This window comes from Oncorhynchus clarkii, chromosome 10 (genome assembly GCF_045791955.1).
Source record: "Oncorhynchus clarkii lewisi isolate Uvic-CL-2024 chromosome 10, UVic_Ocla_1.0, whole genome shotgun sequence".
Taxonomy (NCBI): domain Eukaryota; kingdom Metazoa; phylum Chordata; class Actinopteri; order Salmoniformes; family Salmonidae; genus Oncorhynchus; species Oncorhynchus clarkii.
The window spans coordinates 70,034,467-70,061,732 of NC_092156.1; the positions used below are offsets into that span (position 1 = coordinate 70,034,467).

The 27,266-nt window shown below is 48.5% G+C and overlaps 1 protein-coding gene across 1 annotated transcript; it reads left to right on the forward strand.

Annotated features, from left to right (window-relative positions):
* The first annotated feature begins 911 nt into the window (after window positions 1-911).
* LOC139419102 (lymphoid enhancer-binding factor 1) lies at window positions 912-26,590 on the forward strand. Its single transcript, XM_071169033.1, is given in 8 exon segments — window positions 912-1,182; window positions 8,813-8,903; window positions 9,751-9,762; window positions 9,764-9,868; window positions 10,753-10,918; window positions 11,980-12,087; window positions 15,505-15,553; window positions 25,816-26,590. Coding segments are annotated over 8 exon segments (825 nt in total). The 5' UTR covers window positions 912-971; the 3' UTR covers window positions 25,899-26,590.
* The last annotated feature ends 676 nt before the right edge of the window (window positions 26,591-27,266 follow it).

Below are 27,266 nucleotides of genomic sequence, written 5' to 3' on the forward strand. Positions count from 1 at the left end.
TCTGCCCTTAGGCAGGAAATAGGGGCAGTACTCACTGACCAAGGCTAAACAAAGTTTTGAGGTGTTGGGGAAAGGCTGGAAGGGGAGTACATTGAGACCTCCCTCTGCCCTTAGGCAGGAAATAGGGGCAGTACTCACTGACCAAGGCTAAACAAAGTTTTGAGGTGTTGGGGAAAGGCTGGAAGGGGAGTACATTGAGACCTCCCTTGCGGGAAGGTGTTTTATTTTTTACTGTGCCATTAAAGCCCCCATCCAGTCTTTTTTTAAGATCATTTTTTTGCATCATGTGTTTAATAAATCACTGTTTATTTCAGGAAAATAACTCCGTCATGCCACTTGACAAATATATTTGTAATAATTTATTTCCCTGAGCCTCCTTTTGCCATTGAAATGCTCAGTCTGATCGTATGGGTGTGTTGTATACAAATTTAAATATATTTACATACACAACCCTGATTGTCAGATAAGATCGTTTAGAGACTCTCTTACAGCTTATCCAGTTACCCCTTCAAAGTAGGAGGATACATATGCAAATAAAAGATTACTTACTGGTCATTGGTTAGAATAATCAGATCAAATTGTGATGTCATGCCGTTGGCCAAGAGTCTCATGCCACCTAAACAGGCTGAAATTCCAGGGGGGTTTACATTTCCAAAATCTGTTACACTAAAAGAGCATTTTCACAATTTCAGTCTTATTTCGACCTCATGGTGTGGAAATATAATTAAAAACAGGAAAATTGTATGACTGCACCACCCCTTTCATCTTACCAGATCCTTTGTGTGTGTGTGTGTGTGTGTGTGTGTGTGTGTGTGTGTGTGTGTGTGTGTGTGTGTGTGTGTGTGTGTGTGTGTGTGTGTGTGTGTGTGGTGCTACACAAATCACCAAACGGCCGTACCCTTGTCATTTGAGAGAGGGCCGGGACTTGATTTTACACTGTAAAACTCTGTAAATGCTAGCTGCTAACTGAAATGAGGAAAGGTAATGTAATTCCTTGTTTAATGTGCTCGGCCTCTCTCATTGTGTCTCTCTCTCCCTCTCCATTCCAGTCCAATAAGGTTCCGGTGGTACAGCCGTCCCATGCGGTCCATCCGCTCACCCCCCTCATCACCTACAGCGACGAACATTTCGCCCCCGGACCCCACTCCGGACACCACCCCCAGGACGTCAACCCCAAACAAGGTAGGCAATGCCCCCCTCCCCTCAAATCACTAAAGCAGTGGACATCATTAACCATGGTAACACAAAGGAGACACATTTTGTACACACATTTTTTACATCCCTGTCAGTGAGCATTTCTCTTTTGCCAAGATAATCCATCCACCTGACAGGTGCTGCATATCAAGAAGTTCATTAAACTGCATGATCATTACACACCTTGTGCTGGGGTCATTCAAAGGCCACTCTAAAACGTGCAGTTTTGTCACACAACACGATGCCACAGATGTCTCATGTTTTGAGGGAGCGTGCAATTTGCATGCTGACTGCAGGAATGTCCACCAGAGCTGTTGCCAGAGAATTCAATGTCCATTTCTCTACCATAAGACACCGCCAACATCGTTTTAGAGAATTTGGCAGTACGTCCAACCGGCCTCACAACCGCAGACCCCATGTAACCACGCCAGCCCAGGACCTCCACATCCGGCTTCTTCACCTGCGGGATCGTCTGAGACCAGCCACCCGGATGGCTGATAGAACTGTGGGTTTGCACAACGAAGAATAGTCACAAACTGTCTCATAGAAGCTCATGCAGTTCTGCGTTGTAACCGACTTCAGTGGGTAAATGCTCACCTGTGATGCCCACTGGCGCGCTGGAGAAGTGTGCTCTTCACTGATGAATCCCGGTTCGTCTGTACCGGGCAGATGGCGTCATGTGGGCGAGCTGTTTGCTGACGTCAACATGTGTTCCCCATGGTGGCGGTGGGGTTATGGAAGGGACAGGCATAAGCTACGTATAATTAACACAGCATTTTATCGATGGCATTTTGAATGCACAGAGATACCGTGACGAGATCCTGAGGCCCATTGTTGTGCCATTCATTCGCCGCCATGTTTCAGCATGATAATGCACGACCCCATGTCGCAAGGATCTGTACTCAATTTCTGGAAGCTGAAAATGTCCCAGTTCTTCCATGGAAGATAGAATACTGCATACTCACCAGATATGTCACCCATTGAACATGTTTGGGATGCTCCAGTTCCCGCCAATATCCAGCAACTTCGCACAGCCATGAGGCAAATGGTGGTCACACTAGTACTGACTCGTTTTCTGATCCACACCCTACTTTTTTTTTAAAGGTATCTGTGTATTTCTGTATTCCCAGTCATGTGAAATCCATAGAATCTATTTCAATTGACAGATTTTCCTAATATGAACTGTAACTCAGTAAAATTGTTGAAATTGTTGCACGTTTTTTATATTTTGTTCAGTGTAGTAAAGATTTTCACATCACACCGTATTCATCACTACCCATCTCCACAAAGAGGCATGAAGCCAAAGCTATTCCTCAGAGGGAAATGCAACATATAAGTTCACCCAGCCACCTACACAAGGTGGTTGGGTGACGTTCTGTCTCAGAGAAAGAAAACTAGAACACATTCCTCCACACAGCGTATCACATCTTCCCACCTACCTGAATGAAGCAGAGCTCCTCAGACAGGCAAGGCTGTCGGGGATTTACCACCCTGCACTGCTGAAAACCCTTTTCTTTCTTCTCTATCGTTCTTTATCTTTCTCTACTCTCTTTTCTACCCCTCCATTTGTCACCCTATATAATACTATTTCCCTGTCTGTCTGGGTAAAAACGTCACAGTAAAACCCCTGACAGACTGTCTGTCTGGGTAAAAACGTCACAGTAAAACCCCTGACAGACTGTCTGTCTGGGTAAAAACATCACAGTAAAACCCCTGACAGACTGTCTGTCTGGGTAAAAACGTCACAGTAAAACCCCTGACAGACTGTCTGTCTGGGTAAAAACGTCACAGTAAAACCCCTGACAGACTGTCTGTCTGGGTAAAAACGTCACAGTAAAACCCCTGACAGACTGTCTGTCTGGGTAAAAACGTCACAGTAAAACCCCTGACAGACTGTCTGTCTGGGTAAAAACGTCACAGTAAAACCCCTGACAGGCTGTCTGTCTGGGTAAAAACGTCACAGTAAAACCCCTGACAGACTGTCTGTCTGGGTAAAAACGTCACAGTAAAACCCCTGACAGGCTGTCTGTCTGGGTAAAAACGTCACAGTAAAACCCCTGACAGGCTGTCTGTCTGGGTAAAAACGTCACAGTAAAACCCCTGACAGACTGTCTGTCTGGGTAAAAACGTCACAGTAAAACCCCTGACAGACTGTCTGTCTGGGTAAAAACGTCACAGTAAAACCCCTGACAGACACTAGAGCATAAAGGCAGTTGGAAAGCCCAGGCACAGTCAGGGTGAGACTTTGGCAGAGGTTCATAGGTCTTGTACTGGTCTGGCCCCGGCACTCCATATGCGCTCCCCTCCCCTCTTCCTTCCGGCTGCCACGCACCGCCCCCTACTTAAAAGCAGGAGGCAGACCAGACAGGATGCGATGTGTGATGACGGGGACGGGGCAGTTGAGTAAATAATCCAATATGGCCACCATACACCAGCTCCATCCAGACATCGTAGTGATCTTATGTACCTGTACACAGCAGGACAACTGAATAGGAAAGTCATTCACTTCCCTTGTAGCTACAGGATTTCTTTACAGTAATGCTTTCCATAGGGCTCTGTTTTTTTAACGTTTTGGTCCTTGTTTACAGTCCTCATACATTTTGGTCTGAGTAGTCCCCAGGGATTGAGTATGAGAGTTGATGATAAAACATAGCACAGGATGTAGTTATATGAAGAAACCGCTGGAGGAGATCCGAGTCTGAATCGATCCACACACTCCCATACCCTCTACTGGTCCATGTAGAAGAGATGTGCTAGATGAATTAGCTGTAAATGAAGTCCCCTGGCATTTCCAGGTCTAGATACTAAGCTAAGATATGTAGGAAGCAGAGAGGGTAGTCTCTATCATCTCTCTCTCTCTCTCTATCCATCTCTCTCTCTCACTATCCATCTCTCTCTCTCTCTATCCATCTCTCTCTCTCTCTCTATCCATCTCTCTCTCTCTCTCTCTATCTCTCTCTCTCTCTCTCTCTCTCTCTCTCTCTCTCTCTACCCATCTCTCTCTCTCTCTCTCCCTTTCTATCACACTTTTGCCTTCTCGTTCTCTTGCTCACTCGCTCTCTCTCATTTTCATCAGCCAATCGGCTCGCTGCACTCCATAGCTGGATCAGGACTTTGATCTTCTCGTTAATTATTTAAGAAATCATGGATGTTCTCATTATGGGTCCTAATAAGATGTAATATGTGCCGGGCGGTAACGTTGGATCGAAAGTCAAACTCCGGAGCCCTTTGAACAGACTTCAGACTTCACATTGTAATTTACAATGAAAAAATGTAACACTTACAATATCATATTTTAATACGAGATCATATTTTGAAATACAAGTTGTGTCTACACGTGGATAAGGTTCTGAAAATCATTCAGATGAGAACGTGAACGAGTAATTACGCACCTTTTTAGTGCCTTGAGTGACCGTGTTAACACTGAGCTCCCTTCACTCCATCTCTATCTCTCCCTCACTCTCTCCCTTCCCTCCTGACTTTCCTATCCTTCACTACCTTCTCACTTTCCCTCCGCCCCTTGCTCCTTACCCTTCCTTACATCCCCCATTCTTCTTTCTCCCCTTCCTTCCCTCCCTCCCTAGTGCCCTACAGAGCACCCTGAGAGTGGGGTGGTGAATAAGTGGGCTGGGGGTGCTGGAATCCAGCGTTGCTACAGTGGCTTTGGAGATAAGCCTCCTCTCTCTGCCGCTCCGAGGGAGTTAGACCCCTACAGACTGCAGCCTGAGAAGAAAGAGGGGGGGTGGAGAGAAGGGGGGGGGGCATGGGTCCATCTGGGATTAGGAGATGGTGTTAATCTGGAGGCGTTTGCCTTCTTCCTCTTCAATGTGTGTGTGTGTGTGTGTGTGTCACTGTAGGGCCTTTTACACGGGCCTACACAGCACTCCCTTGACCATAGCTCCCAGTCTGACAGATCCATTTACCTTAATTTCCTTCACCCTCCCTCTCCTCCCTCTCTCCCTCCTTCCATCCCAGTTTAACTTCTCGCCAGCCTCTACAACAAGCTGAGGGAGGCTAAGAGCCCTTGACCTTGAAGCCCAAGAGGCCTAGCGTTGATGAAGAGAGGGAGAGCTTAGCTGTGTTGAGGATCCAGTGACAGGGCAGGGCCCCAGTGAATGCTCTCTGTAGGGAGCATTACAAGAAGCACAGAGAGAGACTGGCCTTAATGAACACTCTGACTGGAGGGACTAGAAGGCTACATGGGGGGGACTAGAGGGACAAGAGGGCTACATGGGGGGGACTAGAGGGACTGGAGGGACTAGAGGGACTAGAAGGCTACATGGGGGGGACTAGAGGGACTAGAAGGCTACATGGGGGGGACTAGAGGGACAAGAGGGCTACATGGGGGGGACTAGAGGGACTAGAGAGCTACATGGGGGGGACTAGAGGGACAAGAGGGCTACATGGGGGGGACTAGAGGGTTACATGGGGGTGGGCTAGAGGGACAAGAGGGCTACATGGGGGGGACTAGAGGGACTAGAGGGCTACATGGGGGTGGGCTAGAGGGACTGGAGGGATACATGGGGGGACTAGAGGGACTAGAGGGCTACATGGGGGTGGGCTAGAGGGACAAGAGGGTTACATGGGGGGGACTAGAGGGACTAGAGGGCTACATGGGGGGGACTAGAGGGACTAGAAGGCTACATGGGGGGGATTAGAGGGACTAGAGGGCTACATGGGGGGGACTAGAGGGACAAGAGGGCTACATGGGGGGGACTAGAGGGACTAGAGAGCTACATGGGGGGGACTAGAGGGACAAGAGGGCTACATGGGGGGGACTAGAGGGACTAGAGGGCTACATGGGGGGGACTAGAGGGACAAGAGGGCTACATGGGGGGGACTAGAGGGACTAGAGAGCTACATGGGGGGGACTAGAGGGACTAGAAGGCTACATGGGGGGGACTAGAGGGACAAGAGGGCTACATGGGGGGGACTAGAGGGACTAGAGAGCTACATGGGGGGGACTAGAGGGACAAGAGGGCTACATGGGGGGGACTAGAGGGTTACATGGGGGTGGGCTAGAGGGACAAGAGGGCTACATGGGGGGGACTAGAGGGACTAGAGGGCTACATGGGGGTGGGCGAGAGGGACTGGAGGGATACATGGGGGGACTAGAGGGACTAGAGGGCTACATGGGGGTGGGCTAGAGGGACAAGAGGGTTACATGGGGGGGACTAGAGGGACTAGAGGGCTACATGGGGGGGACTAGAGGGACTAGAGGGCTACATGGGGGGGATTAGAGGGACTAGAGGGCTACATGGGGGTTGGCTAGAGGGACAAGAGAGCTACATGGGGGGGACTAGAGGGACAAGAGGGCTACATGGGGGTGGGCTAGAGGGACAAGAGGGCTACATGGGGGGGACTAGAGGGACTAGAGGGCTACATGGGGGTGGGCTAGAGGGACTGGAGGGCTACATGGGGGGACTAGAGGGACTAGAGGGCTACATGGGGGGGACTAGAGGGACTAGAGGGCTACATGGGGGGGACTAGAGGGACTAGAGGGCTACATGGGGGTGGGCTAGAGGGACTGGAGGGCTACATGGGGGGACTAGAGGGACTAGAGGGCTACATGGGGGTGGGCTAGAGCGACAAGAGGGCTACATGGGGGGGACAAGAGGGACTAGAGGGCTACATGGGGGGGACTAGAGGGACTAGAGGGCTACATGGGGGGGGACTAGAGGGACTAGAGGGCTACATGGGGGTTGGCTAGAGGGACAAGAGAGCTACATGGGGGGGACTAGAGGGACTAGAGGGCTACATGGGGGTGGGCTAGAGGGACAAGAGGGCTACATGGGGGGGACTAGAGGGACTAGAGGGCTACATGGGGGTGGGCTAGAGGGACAAGAGGGCTACATGGGGGGTGGGCTAGAGGGACTGGAGGGCTACATGGGGGGACTAGAGGGACTAGAGGGCTACATGGGGGGGACTAGAGGGACAAGAGGGCTACATGGGGGGGACTAGATGGACTAGAGGGCTACATCGGGGGGACTAGAGGGACAAGAGGACTACATGGGGGGTGGGCTAGAGGGACTGGAGGGCTACATGGGGGGGAGTAGAGGGACTAGAAGGCTACATGGGGGGGACTAGAGGGACTGGAGGGCTACATGGGGGGGACTAGAGGGACTAGAAGGCTACGTGGGGGGGAGTAGAGAGGACTAGAAGGCTACATGGGGGGGGGGGGGGATAGAGGGACTAGAGGGCTACATGGGGGAGACTAGAGGGACAAGAGGACTGCATGGGGGGTGGGCTAGAGGGACTGGAGGGCCACATGGGGGGACTAATGGGACTGGAGGGCTACATGGAGGGACTAGAGGGACTGGAGGGCTACATGGGGGGACTAGAGGGACTGGAGAGACTAGAGGGCTACATGGGGGGACTAGAGGGACTGGAGGGCCACATGGGGACTAGAGGGACAAGAGGACTACATTGGGGGTGGGCTATAGGGACTGGAGGGCTACATAAGGGGGACTAGAGGGACTGGAGGGCTACATGGGGGGGGGCTAGAGGGACAAGAGGACTACATGGGGGGTGGGCTAGAGGGACTGGAGGGCCACATGGGGGGACTAATGGGACTGGAGGGCTACATGGAGGGACTAGAGGGACTGGAGGGCTACATGGGGGACTAGAGGGACTGGAGAGACTAGAGGGCTACATGGGGGGACTAGAGGGACTGGAGGGCCACATGGGTGGGACTAGAGGGACAAGAGGACTACATTGGGGGTGGGCTATAGGGACTGGAGGGCTACATAAGGGGGACTAGAGGGACTGGAGGGCTACATGGGGGGTGGGCTAGAGGGACTGGAGGGCTACATGGGGGGGACTAGAGGGACTGGAGGGCCACATGGGGGGACTAATGGGACTGGAGGGCTACATGGAGGGACTAGAGGGACTGGAGGGCTACATGGGGGGACTAGAGGGACTGGAGGGACTAGAGGGCTACATGGGGGGACTAGAGGGACTGGAGGGCCACATGGGGGGACTGGAGGGCTACATGGAGGGACTAGAGGGACTGGAGGGCCGCATGGGGGGACTAGAGGGACTGGAGGGCTACATGGGGGGACTAGAGGGACTGGAGGGACTAGAGGGCTACATGGGGGGACTAGAGGACTAGAGGGACTGGAGGGCCACATGGGGGGACTAGAGGGACTGGAGGGACTAGAGGGCTACATGGGGGGACTAGAGGGACTAGAGGGACTGGAGGGCCACATGGGGCAAATGTGAACCTTTCTGTATCTATTATAATTATACACACTTGGCACACACACGTACAATTCATATACTGAATTCCAACGCTGCATGGCACAGATGTCCTTGTCATGTCAGTGACATGCAGGATCAAACCATTCAAAGATGCTGGAGAAACCATTCAAAAGATGGAAGTGTACACACACACACAAATAATACTGGGTGGTTACCCCTCATTCACGGTCATTAAATGTTCTAACAATAATGTACAGTATCAATAACAAGCAAGTCTCCAAACACTTACAATATGGTGTCTAATACAGCAACATTTCAACAACGTTGGGACAACGCGTTATCTTCATGGTCGGGTCATTGAATGCATGTTCTGTTCCTTTTCATACAGGACAGTACCACTCATCCTGTCTCTCTACAGGCATGCAGCGGCATCACCCCGGGCCAGACATGACCAACTTCTACCCCCTCTCCCCTGGAGGAGTGGGACAGATCACGCCCCCACTGGGATGGTACGTTTAGGATGACACACACACACACACACACACACACACACACATACACACACACACACACACACACACACACAACCACCCAACCAACAAGAGAAGATTGAGACCAACTATATACAGTACTGTACATGTGGATCCATTGAGAAGGGTGACCAGACAGACAGACAGGCACACAGAGGGGAAATAGAGACCTTGGACTCTGTCTCATCAGTGCTGTGGCCTCACCACACTGGTTCTCCCTGTGCCCAGCACATGTCCCACAGACCAGTCCAACAGACAGCCCCATACGTGCTCCCGCATATTCAGCTGTCTATTTAGCTGCTCAAAAGACTCCTGTGTCAGCGGCTCCCTCTGAGCTGCACTATGTTACTCGCTCTCGTATGAGGCCTCGCTCGCTCTCTCGCTCTCTCTCTCTCTCTCTCTCTCCTACTCTCTCTCTCTCTCTCTCTCTCTCTCTCTCTCCTACTCTCTCTCTCTCTCTCCTACTCTCTCTCTCTCTCTCTCTCTCTCTCTCTACTCTCTCTCTCTCTCTCTCTCTCTCTCTCTCCTACTCTCTCTCTCTCTCTCTCTCTCTCTCACTCTCTCTCTCTCCCCTGGATTCTTTATTGCCATATCTCTCTTTCCTTCTCATTTCTCCTTCCCCCTTCTCTGGTTGGTACATGCCAGGACAGTCCTGGTATAGACAGGAGAGGCTTTGGACCCAGATGCTTCCCTACTGTGTTTTTCTCAAACCTCTCTCCTGTGTTTTACTTTGAATATCTTTGAACTCTTACTTCACCTAGTGTGAGTATGTTGGGGAGAGAGAGAGGACGAGGTTCTAAAATTATTGCATGGGTTCTTGTTCCAGGTTCTCCCACCATGGTCCCCGGTCCCCCCGGCCCCCACGCCACAGGGATCCCCCACCCGGCCATCGTCAACCCCCAGGTCAAACACGAGCCCCAGCACGACAACGACCTGATGCACATGTGAGTCCCCCAAACAGTGGCCCTGTCTGGGTCCACTTCATACAGGGCTCAAACAAACCCTCATACGCCCCTCTCTACTGTTCTGCTGAAAACACACATTCCTACCAAAACACACCTCACTATTCTACTCCTTATCGTATTAGCAGCACATTGAGTTCAGGATACTTCCAGGTATTTGGCCACTCAACCACATGTCCCAACAACTCAGCAGTCCAGCCTCCCTTCTCTCCTATCACCTTGATGTGAGGAGATAAGCAACAAGGGACTCATAGAGCTGATAAGGGACCACCACGCTTCATTTGGCCCCTGGCATCACAACATGCATACAAACAGAGAGAGAGACACACACACACACACACACACACACACACACACACACACACACACACACACACACACACACACACACACACACACACACACACACAGAGACACACAGAGACACACAGAGACAGAGACACACGCACACAGAAACGGAGAGACACACAGAGACAGAGACACACACACCACACACAGACACACATCAAGGCCCTGTGACTCTAGAGCTACTAAGCGATTGGCAGTGTGTGTGCTGGGGGGAAGGTTTAGTTGCCATTACTGGTGAAGTAATCTCTCTCTCCGCTTGAAAGCTCCAAGACTGTATGACTGTACATGATTAAAGATTCCTGGCGTGGCGGAAACGCCTCGCACGCACACACCCTCGCTCCCAATTGGCTGAAGTGAAACAGACCCCTTGCCGTTTGTTCTCACACTCCGGAGGCGCCCAGTTTCACCGTCGCAACCCTCCCTCCTCTGCCCCCCTCTCTTTGTTTTAGCACCGCCGCCATGCCCTTCTTCTTCTTTACCTCGCTCCCTTGTTCTTTTCTCGCCAATTGTTTTGCCAGGAAGCCTCAGCACCAGGATCAGAGGAAGGAGCAGGAGCCCAAGAGACCCCACATCAAGAAGCCGCTGAATGCCTTCATGCTGTACATGAAGGAGATGAGGGCCAACGTGGTGGCAGAGTGCACGCTCAAGGAGAGCGCCGCCATCAACCAGATCCTGGGACGGAGGGTACGTATGCGAGAACCCAGGATAGAGCACCCTGACTGGGGTGGAGAACGGTTAACCACCCCTTGTTCTGTAATCACGGGTCTGAAACCGTGACAATGTGATGATGTGTGCCAGGGAAACGGCCATAAGACACCGTTTGTGTTCCTGTGTTAACCATAACCACCTGACAGCATCTCTCGTTCAGCTAGAGGGCTTCGAGATCATGATGATGTTATATGATGTACTGGTTTATCTTTTGTTTCGTATGTAACGTAAGTGCCTTAGTGTGTTTGGACCCCAGGAAGAGAAGCTGCTGCCTTGGCAACAGCCAATGAGGATCCCTAATAAATACAAAAACAAATGATGTCATAATGGGTGGACTGGTTAGAGGTTCCAAGACCTTTCTCTGGATTCTCTTTCTATGTTTGAGATGTTCCTTCAACTCTTCCACATCAAGGTCCTTCAAGGGACTAATCCCGATGACCATCTCCTTGTCCTAACCTGTTACTTCCCCTCATCAGACAGATCCACTTTCTACCTGACTGACTAGCGGACATTCCACCAAATGGGTTTTTTCTTTAAACTTACCGTAGATAATAATAGTGTGGTTTGGAAATGACAAAATGTGTTCCTTTTGAGACTGGGAGTAGAAGAAAGAAAGTGAATGAGAAAGAGGCCGATAGAAGGTGTTTAAAGCCTTAACAGAAAGCCCTGGTGTTTGGGCCAGCCAGTCACAGCAGAGCTCTGTTTGCGGCCTGTGTTTGGTAATTGCCCGCTGACATAGTCTGAAACAAAAGCGCCGCTAAATTGGAACCAGTGTTTTGATATGAAATCAAAGTATTTTTCTCTTTCTCTCTCTTGCCCATATGCTAATCTCTTCATCATGTTCGCCCCCTTTAAAAACAAAAATGATTCCCTATTTTTTTTTACCAAGCGTTTGTACATTTTTGTAAAGGAATTTTTTTCTGTAGCAAAACACTAGCACCCGTGTCTTTGGAGGGATCTTTGGAGGGAACTTGAAAGTGCAGACCAGTAATTGACTGTGTGGTGTTTTTTCTTTTTTCTCTCTCGTACTGAATCAGTGGCATGCTTTATCCAGAGAAGAGCAAGCTAAGTATTACGAATTAGCCCGCAAGGAACGGCAGCTCCACATGCAGCTCTACCCAGGCTGGTCCGCCAGAGATAATTATGTAAGTATCATATAGAAACGGATTGGCAGCGGAGAGGTGTGTTTGTGTGTGGGATTTTTGTCTACTGGGATTGTATTTTTCTGACTGGGGTTCAAATAGTATTTGAAATCTTTCAATTACTTTTGAGTGTTTGAGTTTGCCTGGAGTGCCAGATAAGCAGGGTTTGCACTTTTGGGGCTATTCCATTGGTCATATTTATCCAGGCAAGGTTGATCAAGCACCGCTAAAGTATTTAAAAGATTTAAAATGCTCTTTGAACCCAGGCCTGTTCAGTTTTGATGTAGGCTATATGTTGTTTACGAATTTCAGAACAGTAGCTAGTATTCTGTGTTAGATTTCTAAAGACAATGCTAGCTACAACATTCTAATAAACATTAGCCTTTTCCATGATAATGGTGTCCATTTTTAGCTGCTATGCTACAGCCTAATGTGTAATTCATAGCACTCTACTTCCATGCTATTATTACCACCATAAAGGATTCTAGTATCAGACTCAGTATTATGCGACACTGAGAATAGTGGCCTGTGGATGGTGCTGCCAGTCTTTGATGTTCCGTATCAACAAGGAAGCCTTGGATATGTAAACAGAGTTGATGCCCCTACCAAGAGCGTAGACACTTAGTGACGAGTAGATTACTGTGTGATTTCAGATGGCACAGCACCAAGATGTGTGTGTGTGTCAGGGCACCTGTCATGTTAGTAATATGTCATGTTCATCTAGGTGTGTGTGTCTGTTCCATATATGTGTGTGTGTGAGACTGTTCCGTGTGTGTGTGTATGTGACTGTATGCTAGCGCCTGCCGTTGTTAAAAAGTGTGGCTCCAGCACTCACTTTCACTCCACCACCACAGGGGCTCTTTGTAGTGTTCATCTGCCTTCTCTCTGGACAGCCCCGCTCAGCACCTCTCACCTTCTGCCTCCGCCGCCCCGCCGCCACCACACCACGCTGGGGGAAACACTGCAGGACAGGGAGTAGAGGACAGTACAGCATAGGGCAGGACAATACAATGCAGTACAGACTTTAGTCTCTAGCCCTTACCCCATTGGTGTTGACAGATCTGAAAGGACTGATCTGATAGGCTAAAGCAATAAGCCAGGAAGCAGTGGATGACCTCCTGGTGTCTGATGGCCTCTACTACCGTATACCTGCGTTCGAATACTTATCCTAACCGTACTGTTGTGACGTAAATTGGGTATGTAGTATGCTTATTGGTCATAGTATGGAGGTTAGTATGCCAAAAGTTCCCGGATGTCGTACTAAATTCGCCAGAATATGAAAGCAGTGGACACTATTTCTGTGCTTTTAGGACCCATAATGAAATGATTCAGAAAATAGGCGTGGCTTCACAACATTTCCAGGTTTGAAGAAAATGGCGGTAAATATGCAGCAGAAGTCAGACAAGAGCGGATACATATTGGTTGCTTTAACTAATTATGACAAATGTTAAGAAAATGTTGAGCAATGTAATAAAGTAATGACTTTTCAAATAAGTTACCTCTCTGGCTGACAATTTGTTAGCTACGCTGTCCTTACGAACCACATAGCATATCATTACAGCAGTATGGACAGGTATGTTAGCTAGCTACCTAACCTTAGTTGGCTACTAATACCTTGTTGAACTTGCCAGTATATTAACTATATGCTATCTAATTAACTACCCAACTTTTATTGACTTATTATTCACAGCATTCTTAGCTTAGCTAAGTGGTATAGTCGGTGTGCGTTCTCAATGGACTGGCTATCTTTTCCGATTTCAGAGCACTCTTGTCTGAGTGTGCCAGAGTGTAGAATAACTGATGAATTTACTAACGCTCAACACCCGTTGAATATGGCCGGTGTCAGTAAACGTTGTCGGCAAAAAAGCATAATTAAATTGTTGTCAGCAGCACAGTTAGTCACCAACGCTCTGGATAACATGAAAACAGCCTAACCAGCTCTGCTAGGGTGAGTAAAATGGTCAGAGTGAGCTATTCTCTCATGTTTTTCTGGAAGTAGCTAGCAGGTTAGCCAGTTAGCTTGGTTGCTTGACTGCTGTTGTGAGGTCAGAACGTTCAGATCAATCCTACTCCTCGACCAGAGCATCCAGTGTGCGATCTGAATTAAGGAACGGACAATCTGACAAAGCTCTAAGTTTATGAATGCACAGAGCGCTCTCTGGCACTCCCGATTGAATTTATGAACACACATCGTAAGATGTCTAGCTAGTAATTTGTTATGCTAACAAGCTAGCAAGAGGTTGCATAGCAACAGCATCAACTTCCGATAGACAGGCGAAGCGCTAGTACGCTCAACTGAAAGCATACCGCTCGTTTACAGTATTCTAAAATGAACTAGTAGTATATAGTACGTAGTATATACTCATTAAGTATGTAGTATACTGGATGTTTTTATGGATATTCGAACACAGCTTATGAGTCTCATAGACACTTAACACCAAGCACCCCTCCGAAATAAACTAAGCCTTTCATAGTACTGTAACACACACACACACACACACACACACACACACACACACACACACACACACACACACACACACACACACACACACACACACACACACACACACTGTCATAGACTACTGTACACATCACCTGCCCCCCCCCCTCTCCTCTCTCTGTCTGCCACAGCGGTGTGAGAGGAACCCAGATTAGCTCATCATAAATAAGTGGATTAGTAGACTTTGCAGCAGGAAACCAAAGTGCTGCTCATATTTGACTAGAATGACTGTTATGCTGCTATCTCCACCTATAGTTCCCCTCCCTAGGGGATTTGGGTATAAGCTATAAATCCACACACACTTACTCACAGTGGAGCTCAGTGATCAGCGCTCGCTGGAGGGGGGTTGACTGATGCTCTCCATGGTAATCAGTTGAGGACCAGCTCTCCCAAGTAATATATAGCCACATGTTTATGTTTTAATTACATATTGATGTTTGGTGTTAGGAGACTGAAAAGACTACATACGCTGCTGCTGCTACACTTTAAGTCTTTATATAAGAATGGTGATGGACGTTTTGTTCATTATAGGTTGTTAGAGAGCACACACTGATACAGTGAGGAGAGGACAGCCAAGTTTGCTACTTGCTCCGATTGGAAGGCAAGGGTGGGGTTCAAAACCTAACATTCTAGAATGGATCCTACCAAACATGTCTGTTTGTTAGAGAGCACACTATACTGAAGTCAGGTGTGGAGAGGATGGAGACAACCAGCTCTCATAGGCAGGGAGTAGAGATGGTCAGCCCCTCTGACCAATCCCAGCGTGGTGATTGGCTGCAGGCCCAGAGAGCGAGGAGTGCTGGTTGGCTGCCCGGCGGGGGATGAGTGAACAGGGCAAACGGCAGCAGGACTAAGCGTGGTGGAGTGAGGGTGAGTGCTGGAGCCACACTTTAAGCGTTCACCTCGATATTTTCTAGGGAAAGAAGAAGAAGCGGAAGAGGGAGAAGATACAGGAACCGGCTGCAGGTAACCAACCTCTCCCCCTTTTCCTCTATCTCTTCCTATCCTTTTCCCAATTTCGCTCTTTCTCTCGCTCCCTCTTTCTCCCTCTCTTTCTCTTCCTATCTATCTATCTCTCCCTCTCTCTATCTCTCTCTCTCTCTCTTTCTCTCCCTCTCTTTTCTTCCCTCTCTTTCTCCCTCTCTTTCCTCCCTCTGTCTCTCCCTCTCTCTCTCCCCCTGTCTCTCCCTCCCTCTTTTCCTCCCTCTCTTTCTCTCCCTCTCTTTCCCTCCCCTGTCTCTCCCTCTCTCTCTCCCCCTGTCTCTCCCTCTCTCTTTTCCTCCCTCTCTTTCTCTCCCTCTCTTTTCCCTCCCCTGTCTCTCCCTCCCTCTCTCTCCCTCTCTTTTCCTTTCTCTCCCTCCCTTTCTCTCCCTCTTTCTCCCTCTTTTCCTCTCTCTCTCTCTCATCTCTCTCTCCCTCTCTTTTCCTCCCTCTCGCCACCCTCCCTTTTCCTCCCTCTCTTTTCCTCTCTCCATCTCTTTTCCTCTCTTTCTCTCCCTCTCCTTCTCTCCCTCTCTTTCTCTCCCTCTCTTTTCCTCTCTTTCTCTCCCTCTAATTCTCTCCCTCTCTTTCTCTCCCTCTAATTCTCTCCCTCTCTTTCTCTCCCTCTTTTCCTACCTCTCTCTCCCTCTATTTCTCTCCCTGTCTTTTCCATTTTCCCTTTTTCCTCTCGATTGTTGTTCTATGAGGTGATGAGTGTTCAGTTTGTCCTGTACAAACTCTCCATGCAGTCTCTTTTGTGTTCGTCTCTCACACTAGCCCAAGTCATTTTAACACTACATGCACCACAAGCAGTAAAAGGTCTTGTCACTGTGAAACAGACCCCTGTAATGCTGAGATAATCATAGCCAGGTGTTGTGACATGCTTGTCACACAGTATTGGGGAAGTTATAGCTGCATTTCCCTAGAAATAACCAATCAAGAGGCCCCACTTTGACCATGTGGGTAGTTTCACCTGGAATATGCATGAAAGGTTTCAGCCCCATCCACCCATAACCACCCCTCTCCTCCTCCTCCCTCTCCAGACCCCCATAGAACTCCATTCGACCCCTCCGCCCTCACTAGAGTGGGCTTTCAGAACCACCATGCAGGTACCAGTGTCACTCAACCTGCACCTCTCCTTTGTACTCCCTCCCCCTCTCCTTTCTCCATCCATCCACCCCCCTCTCTCTCACCCCCCTCTCTCTCACCCCCCTCTCCACTCCACCTACTTTGGGATTAGTCTGTAAATGCTGGTTGGCTTCTTAACTGCTCTCTGGGCTTTGCACTCTATTGGTTGACCTGCTGTATGTCTCTGCCACTGTGCTCTTAGCTTAAAGCTCTATGTAAACACTGCACCGTTGTGTAGGAACCTATTGGGGGAAAAATATATATTTAGAAATCTAATCACTGTCGGCCCAGCTATAACGTAGACCACGTGCTATATTACCATTTCCATATCTATTATCAAGTTGCTTCTACATCTGCATTTGCTTGCTGTTTGGGGTTTTAGGCTGGGTTTCTGTACAGCACGTTGTGACATCTGCTGATGTAAAAAGGGCTTTATAAAAACATTAGATTGATTGAATTTCTGCTGTCGTTTGTGGTGAGACGCTCCATTAGCCCAATTGGCTTTCTTTTCCTCACCTGGACATGCCTTATGTAAAGACAAACATGTTAAAAGATGCCATTTTCTGCAGGTACAGGCCAGAGAATGAAAACGGCGTACATCTGAGCATAAATGGTAAGACCCCCCCCCTCCAGTCATGCCCGTCTGGTCTGGTAGTATGTGTCAAGCCTTGTACACTGTTTACAGACTAATCCTACAGGGTCCACCCTCAACTCACCATGGTCATTGTGTCACTCAGTGGAGGCTGCTGAGGGGAGGACGGCTCATAATAAGGTCTGGAACGGAGCCAATGGAATGGCGTCAAACCATGTGTATGATACCATTCTGCATATTCTGCTCCAGCCATTACCATGAGCCCGTCCTCCCCCATTAAGGTGCCACCAACCTCCTGTGGTGTCAATGGTGTTAAATCTCAAGGAGTGAGGTGTGTGTGTGTGTGTGTGTGTGTGTGTGTGTGTGTGTGTGTGTGTGTGTGTGTGTGTGTGTGTGTGTGTGTTCTGGGTGTATACTGACCTGGCCACTCCATTGACAGTCTTTTGTCTGGCTAGTGAGATGACCATCTAAATCCTCTGTGTGAACGTTGGCAGTGCATGGCTGAGAAACTGTTGTTGTTGAGTCCTGTCTTAAATCCAAACTGATGTCCTTATTAGATGTAACTCCAACACGGATATGGACAAAGTGCTCTGCATTATCGCAAGATGTTACAGAACAGACCTTTTTCTAGTCTGGCCTCTTCATAGCAGCAGATATTCCTGGAGGAGTGTGAGGTTCCGTTCCAAATGGAACCCTATTCCCTACATAGTGCACTACCATACCCCTATGGGCCTAGTGCACTATATGGAATAGGGTGCCATTTGGGAGGCATGCAGCCTAGACCCAGATGGTCTGCATGTTTTCTGTTCTACCCGACACTGAATGGAGACTAGACCTTCCAGACTACATCTGGGCTCAGGAAAGCTATGAAACACCACGTTCCACTAGAATACTGTCAAATCACATCGTTTGGTAGAGATTTGTTGGCGGTTTGGTGTGAAGTGTGGAGGGTCCTGTTGTGTACGAGCACTATAACACATAAAGCACTACGTAATCAGTCAAATGTTGTGGGGTTGTTCTTTGTGAAAAGTGTCAGTTTGTCATTGGGTAAGTTGTGACCAGCGCCAGTAACAGACACAAACATGTAGAGCTTTTGAACCAAAGTGTCACCAGGCTTTAAACGGGGTAAAATAAATGAATGCCCTCATTTCTACCATTAGGTATCTCTCTCTCTCTCTCTCTCTCTCTCTCTCTCTCTCTGAGGTTAATCTTATAACATCCTGCTGTCTGCATTTTTATGGCATCCTCTTTCTCTCTCTCTTTTGTCTTTCTCTCTCTCTCTTTTCTCTCTTTTCTCTCTCTCTTTTCTCTCTTTTCTCTCTCTCTCTCTCTCTCTCTCTCTCTCTCTCTCTCTCTCTCTCTCTGTAGGGCAGAACTTACAACGAAATCAAACCCTGAACCAGACAAAGGTTTTCTGCTTGATTGATTCTTGACCGGTGGCTCCCCCCGCCGTACCTAAATTGGACCGCTTTTCTCTTATTCGTCGGCCGCACTTCGCCTCTGCCTCTTTTCAAAGACGGAGAGACTTTATCCGTGATCCAATAATTAGCTGGGTCTATCCGAGGCAGGATGGACACCACGGCTGATTCATTGTGACAACCTTAAACTCATATGCATAATACCAGAGAGGACTGCCACGACTCCTCAATTTATGTAGATCCCAAAGAGCCTGGATTGAGGTTAGCGTTTGGCAATGCAGACTTCAGGCAGCGAACGTCTTTAAATGAACTTACTTGTCTATTTCTTTTTATATCCGCCCTCGCCTCGATTGCAATGGTTTTGTAATGGTTTTGTAATGGTTTTGTAATGGTTTTGTAGTGGTTTTGTAATGGTTTTGTAATGGTTTTGTAGTGGTTTTGTAATGGTTTTGTAATGGTTTTTGTAATGGTTTTTGTAATGGTTTTGTAATGGTTTTGTAGTGGTTTTGTAATGGTCTTGTAGTGGTTTTGTAATGGTTTTGTAAGTGTTTTGTAGTTGTTTTGTAATGGTTTTGTAGTGGTTTTGTAATGGTTTTGTAATGGTTTTGTAGTGGTTTTGTAATGGTTTTGTAGTGGTTTTGTAATGGTTTTGTAATGGTTTTTGTAATGGTTTTGTAATGGTTTTGTAATGGTTTTGTAATGGTTTTGTAGTTGTTTTGTAGTGGTTTTGTAGTGGTTTTGTAATAGTTTTGTAATGGTTTTGTAGTGGTTTTGTAATGGTTTTGTAGTGGTTTTGTAGTGGTTTTGTAATGGTTTTGTAATGGTTTTGTAGTTGTTTTGTAATGGTTTTGTAATGGTTTTGTAATGGTTTTGTAATGGTTTTGTAATGCATCTATCTATTCACTTTGAAAGGACACACCGGATGTTCTTGTTTATTTCTGTTGATATTGTTTGCACATTAATTTGCAGGGCATGATGAATCAGAATACCCTTTTAAAGGAGAGTAGGGTAAGGATCAATACAACTCTTCTGTACAGATGTAAATGTCTGGCTGAAAAGGTCACACCAATGAGTGCAGCAGTTCAACAGTGTTTCATTTCTTGGAGTGGATTGTTTGTTATCCCCAGTGGGTCAGACACCAGACCCAGCAAACAGCTGGTTCTCTTACCCCGCAGTTAAATAGCTCTCTGGGAATCCAGCTATTAGTTTGACATTGTGAAATGTGTATTTCCTCCCTCCATCTCGCTCTCTCTCTGACACTAAATTTCTCTCGCACTTCCTCTTTCTTTGATACGTTCTCTCTCTCTCTCTCTGTTCCTCTCTCTCTGACACTTTTGTTCTGACACATAACTTTTCACTCTGTCGCTCTTGACTCATTCTCTCTCTCTCTCTGTCTCTCTCTCTCTCTTTCTCTCTCTCTCTCTCTCTCTCTCTCTCTCTCTCTCTCTCTCTCGCTCTCTCTCTCTCTCTGTTAGTCTCATTGTCTGACTCAGCCAGTCTGATTCACAGGGAGATGTTTATCTGATCGGGAAACACACATGTCCTTAAGGCTATCTACTTTTCAGCCACTGCGCATTTGTCACAAAGGGAGGGAGACGACTACTAACAAAGGTGGCCTTTTCAATCTGATGAACAGCGTGGGCCATGAGTCACAAACTTTCATAAAAACTCCCAGCGTTGTAACTGACGGAGTCATCTCAGTCTAACTCTTATGAACGTGCTCTTTTGTTTCCACCCGGTAACCGGATAGCTCTGTGAGAGCACACTTGAATTTCCCCAGTTTTTTCGTGCGAGTCAGTAAATCTGTAGCTCTACATTTTGGATTTAGTTTTTTGGGGGGGGATTCAGCTTGGCTGTTTGAATGCCTTTTTTTCGACTGCCCCAACTAAAAATGGTTTGGAGGCCAAAGATGGTGTGTTTGTGTCGGTAGCTGGTGAACTAGTGCGGTACGAAGCGTTGACTGTAGTGGAGAGACCTCTCTGTGATGTGTGGAGGCAGAAGTCATCTGTCAGGCTTTGATGAGCAAGGAGTGGGGGTGGGGGGGAGCAAGGGGGAGGGAGGGAGAGGGCAAAAAATAAAATTCCTCTTGTGCTCGAGAGTTCTCCTTCTCCCAACTGTCATTCCACTCTCTCTCTGCCCCTCATCCCTCTCTCTCCTCCCTTTCTCCCCCTCTCTCTCCTCCCTTTCTCCCCCTCTCTCTCAAACAGCCAGCCGCACTCTCTGGCTGCCGTCAGGCAAGGTTCAGAGTCTTACCTTCAGTTTGATTTGGTGCTGGTTGCCTTAAGGCCACAGTGGAGGACACACACACACTCCACCACCACAGCATTATTAGTGACCTGGGATAATTGGAATGGTTTCGGGGGGCTGTGAAACACTCAGGGTCTTGCTCTGAGCGTCTCAGCTCAGCAGAGTAGAGGAGAGGGATCTCCTGCCTCCTCTTTAAAACTAGACTTCACAAAGAAGGAAAAAAAAGAGTAGCCTTGGCATAAATCAGGGCGACAGCCACCGGCTAATGTTACTGTGGGTTAGGAAGTGGAAACGGAAATGTCCCCTCTCGCGCTCGCTCGCTCACTCACTCTCAATCACACACACACACACACACACACACACACACACACACACACACACACACACACACACACACACACACACACACACACACACACACACACACACACACACACACACACACACACACACACACACACACACACACACAAAGCAGAGCCCTGTGAAGGAGAAAAAGACAACCTCAGCACTTGTGGCCTTCCAGGGGTGTAGCAGCTGTAGTGGAATGTCTAAACTATGCAGGTGTGTTTTAGTCAAACCCTGGACATAATCTCTTGCCTCTCCTCCTTCAGAGAAAAGGGCTCTCTTTGATACTTCTTAGGGGCACTTGGGGACTTCTAGTTTACATGTGTGCGACTGAACTGTGCACCCCCAATGGCACCCTATTCCCTTTATAGTGCACTACTTTTGACCAGAGCCCTATGGGTCCTGGCCTAAAGTAGTGCACTATAAAGGGAATAGGGTGCCATTTGGGACACAGCGAATCACCTAAAGTGGGGCTTTCTGTTTAGACTGGGTCTGTGGGTTTGTTTTGGTTGAGTCACTGGCCTATTGTGCCGAGGTCTGGCCAGCTGCAGGGAGCGACCGTATGAGGGTAGAGCCTCTCCCTCCCTGCTGGGTTTTGTCATGTCTTCTCTACTTCCTCTCCTTCCTCCCTCCCCCCTTCTCTATCTCTCCCCGGTGGCTCCTTGAGACTGCAGATTGAGGGGGTGGTGGGGGTGTGCTGCCTTGTAAAACGTCCCCCCTTCTGAGTCGTTATCTCTGGATCATAAAAGGCCCGCAGGTAACAGAGGGAAGAGATGGGAAGGGGAGAGATGGGAAGGGGAGAGATGGGAAGGGGAGAGATGGGAAGGGGAAAGGGGTCGCAGGAAGATGTTGTCTTTCTTTCTCTATTTAATAAACACAAAACTTTGTTTTGAGATGTGGCTGAGTTTCTACTTCTGCTGAACAAAATGTGGCTCCTATTGTAGGTGGGTTTCTCTCCCTCTCTTTCCTCCTACTCTCTTTCTCTCTCTGTCCCGTCTTTCCTCCCCGTTCTCCCCGTTCTCCCCTCTCTTCCCTCTTCTCCCTCCCTCCCATCCGATGGTGAGTCTGAGTGGCGGTGGAGCTCCTTTGAAGTGCGCCGCGGCAGAGGGAGCAGTCATTGTACGAGCCCTTTGATAGTGCCGCCCTGGCCTCCAGCCCTCAGCTCCAGCTTTGTAGCTGTGCAGTACTGCGGGGGCACACCACACTACACCACGCCGCGCTTGGCCAGACTTCAGCAGCTCGGGCCCCCAGCGACGGCGCATCAGATGTGGGTAGAGGGGTAAGGAGACAGGGCTCCTACCCCCAGACCCCCAACTCTACCCCAGTCTCACCAGCACATGCCTGAGGTTTGGGCTTTTGGTGGCTCGGTGGGCGGGAGCCTTACCCCCTACCGTTCCTCTCCCCACAATCAAAAACCCTACCCTCTCCCTTCATCTAGCCTCGTATAGACAGAAACCTCCTTTACACACTTCCCTTTCTCTTTTCTTCTCATCCCCCTCTCCCTCGTTCTGTCCCCCCCCCCCCCCCCCCCCCCCCCCCGGTACATCCCACCGTTATCAACAATACCATTGTCCGTGGTTCCCAGCCCAGACAAGAACAACGTTTCTCCCACCAAACCACCCTGACTTTTGGTTGGAGGTTAGAAATGACAGACACAAGTATTCCTGTTTTCCTGTTAACGTTCTGTCCCCCAGCCAGAGAAAGTGCTGACCGGATGAAGCCAGTTGTTTAAAACATCAGTTTGACCTCTTCCTTCTCAAGCTGATGGCTGCCGGTTGTGGCATTGTCACAATTTAATAGAGAAAGTGAGACTGCCTGAGCCAAGAGGGTGTCGCCAAACAAAACCATAGTTTAAACTCTTCACAGCAAGGTGATTATCTCACCAAAACGGAGCACAGTCAGTGCAAAGGTTGGCCATCGCCGTTTTTTTCTGGTCGTCTGACTGTGTTTCCTGAACTTAATGCTTTGTCTCAATCACTGGGTGGATTTGAATAGCCGCCATTTTCCCTTTCTTTCCATCCAGCCAATGCTGTGTTAAAACCTGATTCTGACCATTTAGGAGACTTGGCAGAGAAAATTACAAGAATTTCAGGTTTATTTCCAGATTTTAATGCCATCTTGGAGTAAATTCCAGTCGAGATGTACAAGTTCCTGGGTTTCTGTGATTTGGAGTTGATCTCTGAACTCATATTTCATAAAATTAGAACATTGTCTGTCTAGGTTGCTGACTTTTGTGGTCGAGACAGACATGGCAACAAACAGTCAGCTGATTTGGCATTTCCTCCTCTCCTCTCTCTCCCAGAACTCTTTCTTTCTTTTTTTCCTCTCCTCCTCCTCCAAATGTCCCTCTCTCCCTCTGCCATGGTAAAGTCTACAGTCCTGCCTGTGTTGGAGACACCTCGCTCCATTTGGCTTATTTTCACTAATTTGTCGGCTGTGTTTTCCTTTTTCATGGAACCAAAAGAAATCCCAGAGCGCCGCTGCAGCGAAAGGAAGGAGGGGGGAGGAGGGGGAGGAGAAGGGGAGGAGTAGAGGAAGGCAGGCGGGACGGGCCCCAGCTGCGGGCTCTTTGATTTGCCCCGGTAAGGTGGAGGCGGCGATTGAGAGACGAGGGGCCGTGCCAGTTATCTTAACCTCCCACGCTTCAAAGACCCAGAGCCTGGGCCCCGTTGGTCTCAGTCGCTCCCCCCACCTCCCATCCCCTCCCTGGGCCAAGGAGAGAGAGAGCCAGAGCCAGGACCCGGCCTCCACTGGAACAGAGGAGCGTTTCATTTCCTGCAAAGAAGTCCAGCCGGCATTCCTGAGTGCTAACTGAGGGGAGGGGAGGTGGGCAGAGGGAGAGGGGGCAGGGAAGGGGTCAAGTTGCTTCTGAATCCCGGCGTTTGTGTGTTGGTGTCGGGTGGGTCTGCTGTGAAGCCCTGGCCTGATGCCCCCTCCTGACCCAGCACCATCACACCCCACCATCGCCCCCTCCACCCCCCAGCCCCCCAGGCTTTTTTTCCCCAAGACAGGAAGGACTAAGCCAGGGCTTTTCATCTTGTGGCCGGGAGGGAAGGAAAAAGCTCCCCAGGACGGGAAGGGGGTGCTGGGGCTGAGGGCTGGGCTCTCAGATCCTGGGATAAAAAGGGGGCAGTGGAGGTAAATAAACAGCGACAGAGGCTCTTTCTCTCTCTGCGGCCCTCACTACAGTACCTCCTCTCCTCCGCCCGGGAGGCTCAGGGTCAGCCATCCCTGGGAAAGGCGGCCTCCGTCCCACTCCCTTTCATCCACATGTGGTAAAGCAATCTGGAGGGAGGGGAGTGTGTGTGTGTGTGTGTGTGTGTGTGTGTGTGTGTGTGTGTGTGTGTGTGTGTGTGTGTGTGTGTGTGTGTGTGTGTGTGTGTGTGTGTGTGTGTGTGTGTGTGTGTGTGTGTGTGTGTGTGTGTGTGTGTGTGGTGCCAGGGTGGAGTTGCAGGGCTCAGCTGACTTCTCAACCCACAAAAACACACTTCTTCTCTGACCTCACCACAAGGGAGCGGTCCTTCCACTAATACACCTTCTCTCTCTTTTCTCTCCTCACATCTTTCACTCCCTACCCGGTCAGACATCTACCTCTGAATCTCTTTCCTCTCTCTCTTTGATCACAGATTCTATTTGATGCTGGAAAATAACCAACACCGCCCGTCCGTCAATAACTGAGGCTAACTCTTTTAGCTATGTTCGCCGTAGACCAGTATTTTGAGCAAAACCACTTTTGTGGTTTGACAAACAATTTCCCTTGCATGGATGGGTGGATGGTGGCCGGCGGGGCTTTTTAGAAGGCCCTGTAAAGTGCCTTCTCAGCTTGAGAAGACTCTCTCTACCTCCCCACAGCCCACACACAGCGGTGGCAGCAGAAATGTCAACAAGAAGCTGTATCCTAACTAGATAGCTGGTTGCGTTCAGAGAGAGAGCGGTAGCAGTAGGTAGATGACATCAGGGTGTCAGTCAGAGAGGGGGGCAGAGCAGATGGAGCCAGCTTGGGTCACAGTGACCTGATGTCAGAGTGAGATCAAAGCTAATGCCAACCCACATCCTGTCACTAACCTACGACCTAATGTTCAGTCGGCAACGCCATTACTGCTCTCTGAAGATGGCAGAACTGTAGTGCTCCTTCACTCGTCCAGGTCCTCTGTAGTGTGTGTGTGTGTGTGTGTGTGTGTGTGTGTGTGTGTGTGTGTGTGTGCGTGTGTGTGTAGCATTGTGAGGATGCAGCACTCATTCAATGTATGTGGGATGTGTGAGACTGTCTGGTTTCAGACGACGTTGACAGCAATGTGTTGTTGTGGCTTCATGTGTTTCAGCTCCTTTTTAGTTAGTGAGGGATTTTCCCTCAGACTGAACGGGGTTATAAGTGCATTGCATCTCTCTGTTTCTGACCAGTATGAAAGACAGCCAGCACTCGCAAATGACCTATAACAGCAATCACTATGGACACGTTTAGGCCATCTGTTGTTGCCCATTGAACTGACAATGTTTCTCTCTCTGTCCTTCAGGAGGAAAACGGAACGCTTTCTCCACGTCGTGCAAAGCGAAGGCAGCAGCTATGGCCCCTCTGTTAGAGATGGAGGCCTGCTAGATTCCATCTTATCCCCGACCCCCAAGCCTCAACTCCTGTTCTCAGAGGAACTTGACTTTATACTCCTCTCCTGCAGTGACTCTCCTATCTGCTGTAGAAACTCTGAGCTGAACAAGACAATCACTACTAAAGACCATCATCCAACCGCATGCAAACTCCCCAGCCCCCTCACTCCCCAGCCCCCTCACTCCCCAGCCCCCTCACACCTTTTTTTTCCTTACAAGCAGCTCTATCTCAATCCAAGGCACTGCACTGAAAACAGTTCAGCGATTTCACTTTGTCAAACACAATTAACACCTCCCCAAACATACCCCAACACCTGTTTCTAAGTTATTCCTAAGTTATTTGCCACCTCCGTTCCTTTCCTTTGTACAGCCCACTATGTTCGACCCATCAACACTCCCCTTTCCCCTCTCTTACTGGATTTCAGACCGACCACATGTTTGGGTTGCGGCCTGACCCAACACCTCTTTAGACTGACTGCACTATCACAAGGAAGATGGAGGGATGTCAATCACATGTTGTCAAGGAAACGGCTCCTCTCACGGCTCCTGTCCTCCATTTTGTTTTTATTAACGACCAGTTGGTGCAAACAATATCAACATTTTATGATTATAGCTTTTACTTTTGAGTTGGAATTAATTGAATGCTTTTTTTGTATTTTGAACTTGGTTTAAATTTCTCGGTGTATATTTTCAGTGAATGTTTTTTTGATATATATATATACTGGTATATATGAAAATAAGCTTTGAACACAGGAAAGCCATTTGTTTTCTTGTTAAAGCGTCTTGCAGAAAAATGAAAATTAAGGCTTCTTTTGATACTATTTGTAACAAATAGTGACCTTGACTCGAGTCTTGCTCAGATGTAAGATAAAGCTCAGTATGTGTACTTTTTAAAGAAACTGTCAGAATATGTCACTTTTCTTGGTATTTTTGCAGGCAACGTTAGGACAAAGGCAAGTGGTTGCTCAGAGGCCTATATTTTATTGTTCTAAACTGACAAATGAAGCAGATATATATTTACCCCAGCACTTGGCAGTGTTCATTTTATTGTGATCAGGGTTGGGGTCAATTCCAGTCAATTCAGAAAGTTAACCAAAATCCAATTGCAATTTGACATTTTCCTCATTGGAAAGCATTGAAGAGAAGTTGGAGTTTCAGTGTACTTCCTGAATTGACCCCAAGCTTGATTGTGATGGACTTTTCTCTTCTCTATCTGGTAACTGTGGTCTTTTTGCCCATGTTGTTTATTCCATGCATTTCTGTAACATTTCATTGATTTTATGCTCTATTTTTAGTATTACTTGATGCATTTTTTATTCATTGTCGTATTTTGAATCACTGTCATCTTGGCATAAGCACTTTG